The sequence below is a fragment of the Hyposmocoma kahamanoa genome, unplaced genomic scaffold (genome assembly GCF_003589595.1).
Source record: "Hyposmocoma kahamanoa isolate Upper Pololo Valley unplaced genomic scaffold, ASM358959v1 122, whole genome shotgun sequence".
In the NCBI taxonomy this organism is placed as follows: Eukaryota; Metazoa; Arthropoda; class Insecta; order Lepidoptera; family Cosmopterigidae; genus Hyposmocoma; species Hyposmocoma kahamanoa.
This window is the reverse complement of record NW_020653424.1, coordinates 1,332,082-1,341,827: the sequence shown is the minus strand read 5'-3', so window position 1 is coordinate 1,341,827 and position 9,746 is coordinate 1,332,082. Positions and strand designations below refer to the sequence as shown.

Here is a 9,746-nt window from a genome sequence, read left to right as displayed (position 1 = left end):
TTTGGTATAACAAGGAAAACCAACAAATTAGATGTGCAACAAACCTACTTTATGTAATAGGCGGCCTTAACCCTAAATGTTCACCTTTAGTTCACTAAGAATCCGCTAGATGGCATTGACCCATTTGGCGTTATTTCTGAATCGCGGTGTTAAGATTTTCCCTCGAATGGTGACTACTCGGACACAATTTTTTTAATGTTGAGAATACAGAGAGCTCAGTAAGGCAACCAGGAGATAAGTCCCTTCTTAGGAACTGCCACCCGGATCTTCTGAGATTTCGTACGCTCATATAGGCTGAAAGATTATTGCTCATCATATAGGGTGAATAAACCCCATCTCGCGGAACGGTTTCCAGGAGTGAGTCCCTTCTTGGGAACAATTGCCCGGACCTTCCGCATATAGAGTGAAATTGTATCAGCAACTTCATAATTGTTTTGGTAACCTCATCCAACAGACGAAAGAACCTCCCTCCTTTACAGATGTGATTACTAAATATTTGCAAATACGCTATATGTGTACACAAAACGTCATTTTTTGTAAATTATTACACACCGTGTCTTAATAAGAGGGATTATTATACTTTGTTATTACTAACACGAAAAGGAGTAGATTCGCGACGTAGTAGAAAAATGGAGCGATGTGATATGAGTTCGAATTTTTTTTATGGTTTCTTGTGACGGCACGAAGAAGTCGTATGCCTGGTGGTAAGTAACATAACGCTACAGTGCCGTTCAGAGCTTCAAGTTGCAAAGATCTGAGGGGCACTGCCACTGCGCCCTTCATCCTGCGACATAAGTTGAAAAGTCCCATTTGCCAGTAATTTCACCAGGAATTTAATGATAATATAAAGTTTACTGGTTACGTAGGTGTTAATGAAACACCTACATAACCGTGGCCCAACGGTTTGCACTGTGGCGCTGGATGCAACGATCTCGGGTTCGTTTGCCGGTTGTACCAATTCGGGAAATTAACTTTTCTAAATTCAGTTTGGGTGTTCTGGGTTTCATCATCACATGAAATTTTTTTTTGTTTAGTTTGTAAATTTCAAATTCAATTTGACATTGACGTGATTTTTTTATTTGAAATCTTTTTCTTCCTTGTAAATCTAGGAAAGTATATATGCCATCAAAAATCCTAAACCCAAGTGGCAACAAATGTTCATTAGGGCCGCGGCGGTCCGTGTCCGGTCATGTTTTATGGCAAAATTAGGTGTGTCGTGCCGGTCATTTTCATCCACTCCGGCGTTGAACGTGTTAATATAGTGCGAAACAAAATTTTGCAGTTCTATATTGTGTTGCAAATTATTGGCTTTTGTTAAATACGTCAATTACATTACTGCTTTGTTAGACAAATTAGGACAATGGTGGCTCATCCATCCATTTTAAATATATTGACGAACAATTTGCTTTGTGTACTAGGATATCATAACAATGGTAAAGATTTTGAGGAGTAAGGGTGCTGGTGAAATTACAGGCACATGGGACTTGTCAACTTACGTCTCGTGGGGACGGTCTCTGTGGCAGTGCCCCTAAGATCTTTGCGATTTAAAGCTCTTAGTGACTCTGCAACTGTTATGAACAGGCGTGTAGCTTACCATCAGGCGAATGACTAATTCGTCCCGTCGCTTGATGTCATAAAAAAATAACGATCGACAGAATGATTTCCAGTTTACAGACCATAAAAAAAATGTAAAAAGAGTATTTAATTTTTTGTAGTTGAATTTTTCACGCTATAAAATGTCCGCCGTTTAGTTATTATAAAAATGTGAATTGCCAAAGTGTTCATGTTTCCTTTTATTAAAAACATGCTCTGCACCATTGACATATAACTTAATTTTACTCGACACATAATTTACATACAAATTTTACAAAACAAAATGTTAATATTAATTTACATTTTATTTATTCGTAGCAGTAGAGCTCCTTGTGAAAGAGTTTATCCAGGGAAGTACTGCCACTTTACCTATTTCTGACGCCAAGCAGTAATGCCAACATTACTGTGTTCCTGGTTTGAAGGATAACCGCTCACGCGATACATGCAGCCGTAGACGCATACTACACCTAGAGGTGCCGGTGATGATTTTATACCGATTTATCGGATATCGAAGTTATAACAGGTAAAAGAACTAATTTTAATTGCTATTTCGGTAACTACTTTAGCAAACCATAAAGGTTTTAATGCCTGGGTCTGTCATTTAAAAAAATAAACAACTTGAAAAATACGTCACGACAATCGTGTGCGTTATTGTTTGGGCTGGTGATTTCGGTGTTTATTTATTGAAAACATACCGTAAGTAGCGTTTTTTAAGTTTACCCTGAATATAATTGTTTATAAACTATACTTTAAGGAGTAATTTCATGGTAAACGTTAGAACTACTCAAACGGAATATTATCATATTTATCCAAGTACACCAAAAATTTCATTAGTGCTTTTTAAGTGCAGGATTTGCGGTGTATTACTGCATTTTATTTGAGATGTTTTTGTTGGTAATACGGAGGGTATTTATTTAGCAATGCAGAATAATATTTTTTGTTTATAAAAACTTGTATTTAAACTGAATACTTTTCTAATTTGCGAAACCAAATAGCCGCCATTTTGCGGTAGGAGGAGCGCATCGCGTGAGCGGATAAAGTTGCTGGTGAAATACAGGCACATGGGACTTGTCACCTTATGTCTCAGGGTGTCCGGCGCAGTGGCAGTGCGCTTCAGATATTTACGATTTAAATAGTTAAGTGGCACTGTAACTGTTGTGGACAGGCGTGTAGCTTACCATCACGCGCATGACTTGTTCGTCCCGTCACTTGATGTTATAAAAAAAAATGTAAAACTAGTATCTCTCGTGCGTTTTTGCCGTGAAAAATAAAACACACTTTATTCATGAGAATTTTTGACTCGTTTGGCGGATTATTTACGGAATCAATCACAATATGAATAAATTCTAACTATAACTAATAAGCCCTGGTATAAGGCTACCAATTGAATAACCGGTTCGAATCCGGTGTCGTACGGAGTTTTTCAGAAATTTACCATGAGTTTTTAACAACCCTCGGAAAATGTGTATAGTCTCCATCCCGCATTGGCCCAGCAGCGTGACGGACTATGACCTATACCCTCGCCTGAGAGGAGACCCGCCCTCAGAAGTGGGATGTATAAATAGGTCGATGATAATAACTAATAAATTATACTAACTACTAATTAACTACAACTAAGAAACCATAATCAGGTTATTAATAATACTTGGTAATGCGACTATTACTTAACTTACTAAAGTAACAATTATGTAATGGGAGAAAATATTTTTTTAACTTTTTATATCATCAGAGTTAAAATGATTGACCATTTTAACATATTTCTTTGACTAATTGTTAAGAGGGAGCAGAGGAAAAATCCCTAATCTTCGATTTGATTTTAGAGGGGTATATCCACTTTAAAGTTAAAAATAAAATATTGTATGAGTAACTACGCGATATATTCAAGCATAGACATTAATCAGAAACATAAAACAATAAAGTTTCCTCGATAGATAAAAACCACGAAATGACCTCTAATTTTCACATTTTTTCGATTCATCCTCGAAATGCTACAGGTTATTAGGACAAAAATTAGATAATTAATTATATTTATGCATGATCGACAACTGTCACTACTGATTTTTTTAAATCCCTTAAAACGAATTTGGTACTTTTAATGCGCAAAATTCAACATCTTCTGTCGCATGTCACGCGAACTTCAGGCATATATTTGTTTCACAAATTTGGGCGGAGCCAACGTCAAAACTTTTTTGGCATACCCCCTCTTAATGCAAATATATTTAAAATGTGGTTATTCAACAACAGCATATATTCATTTCATTGACTAGATCCGTAGAAGAACGAAAGTCACCGACATAGCCCAAAGGATTAGCAAGTTGAAGGGCCTGTGGGCAGGGCACATAGGTCGTAGAAGTGACAGCCGTTGGGGCAGAAAGGTTCTCGAATGGAGACCATGAACCGGAAGACGTTCAGTGGGACGGCCCCCTACTAGATGGAATCCGTCCATCTACATGGTAAGGGCGGCGGATAACCGATGGATGCACGTTGCGTCCGACCGCTTAGGCTGGCAATCTTTGGGGGAGGCCTATGTTCAGCTGTGGACGTCTTCTGGCTGATAATATGATGATGATGATGGAGATATTACCTTCAACAACGAGTCGATACTCAGCTCGAATTACAAATTTTCCCGTGCTAATACGGTCAATTTGCTTAGGTCGGGTGGCAGGGACACTGGCTTTACTTTAGAATTTATCTTTTTATAAACGAAATTAACGCCATTTGAAAAATGCTATCGCGTAGTATAACGTATTCTATTTAGTACAATTGATATAAAAAAGTCATTAGTATATGTAAAGTACCTATTGAATACGGCGGTTTATACATTGACTTATAAATAAGTCAATGGGTTTATACCATTGACTTACAATTATATGGACGTCGGGTCCGCGCTAAAAAGTGTCCGCACTTGTAAGGCGCTAAAATCGTATACAGAGCGCGACACTCCGCTTTAGTCTTCATTTGTTCTACTGACAGCGCGATACTGCGATGACATTACAATTTAAATTTCGAATAGGTTGACTTGGGACATTTTTTTCGTGGTTTTTGTATTAGACCTAGTTTATACGCAAAATTTCGTGGAAATAATATATAGTAAAATTGAGTATATACACTAATCAGTGTATATAGCACTGATTAGTGTATATACTATAATTATATTTCTTCCAAAGTGATTGATTAAATACTTTCACTGTTATGCGGAATAAACCAAAGCCGTTTGAGATTGTGTAGGCTCTTAATACTTTTGTTAGTATATCTTTTTTTTCTTTTTATATTAGAGGGTTCATTCTTAATAGAATATGCCGCTCCCACAGGAACATAGCAATAATCAAACACATTACATAGAAATCAATACATAATGTCTAATAATGATCTATTTTTATACACTTTTGTACCTTGCGGTACAGTGCCCTGGAGACTTTGAATGTAGGGTTGGCCAGTATGCTGTTACACATATCCACACTTAGTATTGGCAGGTTGATTTTTTCTTAGTGTATCTTACAGATGGTACACATAATTTAGACTTACCTACTCAGACGGCTCAGCAACCTGAAGTGGGTTTTGGTTTCCGATACGAATTGGCGCTGGCATACCCTATCTTATGCAATCTCCTCCCAGTTCACGGCATGCAAGGGCGCGGAGAGCTTTCCCCACTTCATCCCTCCATCAGTATTGGTGCCGACCAACCAATTGGTTGTCCCATGTACGACAGATAGTTAGATTAGATATAGTTAACTAAGAAATAGTTATCTTTGCCTTCCATTATGCAATCTTGTTTTGAAATCTTTCCCAAACAATCCCAAGAACTGAAGTCGTAGGGCTAGAGCTAACACACACTCACACGTACACGCACGCGCACGGGCACGCGCACACGTACACGCACACGCACACGTACAAACACACACACACATACACACACTTACACTTACTGACTTACCGCCTTTTTTTGCCCTCGGCCCCTCTCCCTATCACGCTTATTTTAACAGTATAAACTTTGTTCCAGCGTCAAGGCTGCATCCACGGCGAAGAGCTCCCCTACATCTTCGGCGCCCCCCTTGTAGGCGGCCTGGCCCACTTTCCCCGCAACTACACGAAGGCCGAGGTTGGTCTGTCAGAGTCCGTCATGTTGTATTGGGGCAACTTCGCTAAAACTGGGTAATTGTATTTGTATTGTTTCTGACCAATAACTTTGACAATAATTATTGTATTTTCTTTTATGGTTTTAATGGTTGACAGAGTTAGTTAGATATAGCTTAGTAATAGTTAATTTTGTTTTTTTTTAATCGAAACAAGCTTATTGTGTATATGTAGAGCAGGGTGATTTGATCATGATAATTTAGCGTCATCTTAAGCACGGTTCAGAGTATTTGTAACGCAACACGAACATCTATGGACGGTATGCGCGCACACTGCACGCGAAATGCGCGTAGGAAGCGCGCATTGTGATCGCAACGTGCGTTCGCAGCGCGCGTTATCAATCATCAAATGTCGACTTTCTTTAAGTGCGCTTCGGACGTCTATTCGCAACTGAACTGCGGGCCATGAACAACAATTACTAAATGTTGTGCGCGTGAAAGACATCCGGGAACGGATGTTCATAGTTCGAAGCGCGCAGCGTACGTGCGTACTTAACGTCCATAGAAGTTCGCGTTGCGTTACAAATAATCTGTTCACTGCTTCACGCGAACGCGTATGCCTTTGATCCTAAATAAGGTGCAATGAATATTAATGTGGAAAAAATAGATGTCACTTGTATGAGGGGCAGGACAAGTAATTTTAATTATCCGTATAGCGCCATATTTATTTCGCATTTTTTTATTTTTTTCTTGCTTAATTTAATTAATTGCTTAATTTCTTTACATTCTTCGTCTCCCGCGCCTCGAGCTCCAAGATGGCGAAACCTACAGGGTCACGTCACACGCGTCGTGCAGTTTTTTTTTGTATACTAGGATAATTTTAATTATCTTCTATGTTAAATTTAATTGCTGACCTGTATAACTTAAGAATATAGTTTATTTCCTCGCATTAACACATATACTGAGTGGCAATAACAGTAAACAAATATCTTTTGTTCAGAAATCCAAACGAAGCCCAAGAGTCAGACCCGATAAGGGCTGGAAGACAGGAAAGAGTTCGGATGAAGAACATCGAATGGACTGCTTACGAAGCCGTCCACAAAAAATACTTGAACATCGATATCAAGTCTAAGCTCAAAAACCATTATAGAGCTCACAGGTAAGATGACATAGTTGTATAATTCAAATGTGTATTTGAATTTGAAATTAAATTGCCGGAGAACAATCGGTCGACAAATAAATAGCCATAGTATTTATTTTTACTCCTATTTTCTTGGCTGATTCAAGTAGAACAATTGTTATAGAACCATAAAATTGATAGTTGTTGATGTTTTACAACGTTGTATATATTTTCAGTTAATTTTAAAATCTGTTGTAAACATTGGCAAAGTTCATAATATTAATATTAACATTAATATTCACAGACTATCATTCTGGCTCAACCTAGTACCGGATCTCCATCGTCCTGGTGGCGAAGATGTCCCGCCATCACATCATCAACTTTACAATGAGGAGGCGTCACCTCAACCAACTATCAAAACATTTAGCCCGCCTTTCAAGAAGACAACCGACATTGTCATTACGGACACAGGATTGGCTACTAAAGTTCCTATTGTAAGTGTCATAAATATTACGTCACCATTGAACTACAATATCATTGGATTTAACGCACCAACTCCAAGTACAGTAACGGAAGTACACAAACCTGATCACACTACAGCTAATCCTCCTGAAGATGGATTTGCTGCATATTCCACAGCTCTCAGTGTAACAATAGCTATAGGTTGTTCGTTACTAATATTGAACGTCTTAATATTCGCTGGTGTATATTACCAGAGAGATAAAACGAGAATGAATGGTCCAGATGGACCGAATGGCTCGCATTTAAAGAAGCGAGTTGAAAACGGACAGATGCCAAATAATATTTGTGGAGATTTAGAAGGAGCGTTGACTTATCAAACGAGTTTGAAAAACGATCCAGCAACTATTCTAAGTCATCATCATACTCATGCACATCATCAGCTGCCTCCTCCAGAATTTGCTGATTTGCCTAGTAATAACGTTGCTGGTATGGCGACATTGCCCAGAGCACCACCTCCTCCTAAATTAGGAAAGAGTAACATAAACACTCTTGCAAGTGGACAATTGCAAGAAAATCAGCCGTTGCTATCGGCGCATCCAATGCAAATAATGAACACAAGTACATTGACGAAGAAAAATACTCAACTGAACGCGAAGTCGAACGTGACAATGGAGGAGTTGAGAGTGTGACGTCAGAGGGCCTGACTGCAACGAACCGGCAGTTGCAGTGACGTGGTTCACCACGACGAGATCGTGTGACTTGAGCCGGACCTTCTCAAGTGCGTCACAGATTACATATAAACTTTCAAAGGCAACAAAGACTTGGAATCTGTGAACACTTGGTATTAGAAGGCTTAAAACTATGTTAAAGTGATTATATAGACAGTGAATATTCATATCGGTTTAATAGAAACAGTGAGAGAATTGAAGCGTTTAAAACTTACGATTTAATAGTGAACTATATTAAAATTATTGATGTATATGATTGTAAATATATAGTTGTAACTGTAAATAGGTCAGCAGCTCAGCCGCATATCCATCCTAACAATTATTATTATTATACTAATATTAATTAATAAACTAAATAACGTGATGACTTGGAATTTCAGTCTACTACCAAATTTAATAACGTTAACAGTAACTGAAATGGGTATAGGATTACTTTGGTAGAAGACTGGAATCTAATGGGCATGGTCGAATTTGAGATTCCCCCTGAATTTAAGAAAGTAGGGACTTACTATAAATACCAAGTTTTGTCTCATTGTCGCTAATAAAAGCAATAATTTTATTCGTATTATTTTTAAGCGTCATTTTTAAAATGGTGCGAGGTTATTTCAAGTCTTGAAAGCTCGTTGCGTACCAGGGCGGAGAGAAAAAGGATTGCCTTTCAACAACCTGCAGTGTAGTTGTAACGAAACACAGTGCGGTTTTCTGAATTTCAAGCTTTGTAGTCGTTCGAGTTTTATGAGTCAGGCTATTATAAATAAAATTTTTATTTTACATGCAGTACAACTGTTGAACTATTTCGATCAGATAGGGAAAAAGACAAAATCGTGTCGTATCAAGGAACTCGAAATTAGGGCGCTTATCAGAGATGGTTGGCGACTACTTCACCGTCAAGAGCCTAGATTTTTAAGTAGAAGACACTAACAAAGGTTTCAAGAGGATCTATGACTAAGCTACAGAGGATTATGAGCGCATTGCCATCGCTGATATTCAACGATGCCAGTAATGGTTTAGGTTATATCTAAAATTATTACAAAAATACCATAAAAGTAGTTGGCAAAGGACAGTTTCACGTTTCCAAGACAAGATTTAATAATCTAATTTAATGTAAATATCACTGCGTAACCGTAACTGAATATTAACCTTATAACTAACCAGCAAAGGTTAATTTTTATTAGCCAGCTGATGAGCGGTAAAATTATAATGTCAAATAATGTATTCGAATGAAATACGATTTTTTATGGAGGCAAACTTATTTCGTAGGTAAGCAAATTACACTTCAAATAGTGAAATGATTCAAGTCTTCCGCTCATTCGTAAGGCAGATTCCGATGAGGAGAATGATCAAGAAACTCTAGGGGTTACTCTTTGTAAATATACATTTGAATACATTTATAATATACAATATTTGTTTCAAACATCTTAGATCACGGATGCCTGCAAGAACTAAACGGGTTACCACGGATTATTTTGAATATCATCCGGAAAGTTATTATAGAAGCGCATACATTGCCCTTAAATATATTTGTCCGTTTGTGATGACGATTGTCAAGAATAGCTAATTTATTTTATTCCTCGTATTTAATGTTCTGTTAGTCACTATTTTTCATAAAAATATTATTATTCTTCTTAACAAAAATTACGTTTTCATAAATGTTCTGTGGCGCTACCCTCTCAGAGATACCCACAAACGAGCAGACGAGCCACTGGAGGTGGTAATGGACATGTGCGACACCAAAGAAGCTGCGCTGCCAGCCTTAGAGAACCGCATGGT

The 9,746-nt window shown here is 37.9% G+C and overlaps 1 protein-coding gene across 1 annotated transcript in view; it reads left to right on the top strand.

The window, feature by feature from the left end:
- The window catches only part of LOC113240200 (neuroligin-4, Y-linked), a 132,026-nt gene extending 123,746 nt beyond the window's left edge, over positions 1–8,280 (top strand). The window contains exons 9-11 of the mRNA XM_026477448.1: positions 5,594–5,745; positions 6,667–6,825; positions 7,091–8,280. Of these exons, the coding sequence (XP_026333233.1) occupies positions 5,594–5,745; positions 6,667–6,825; positions 7,091–7,937 (1,158 nt within the window). The 3' untranslated portion in view covers positions 7,938–8,280. The remainder of the gene's footprint in view (positions 1–5,593; positions 5,746–6,666; positions 6,826–7,090) is intronic.
- Positions 8,281–9,746: the final 1,466 nt, after the last annotated feature.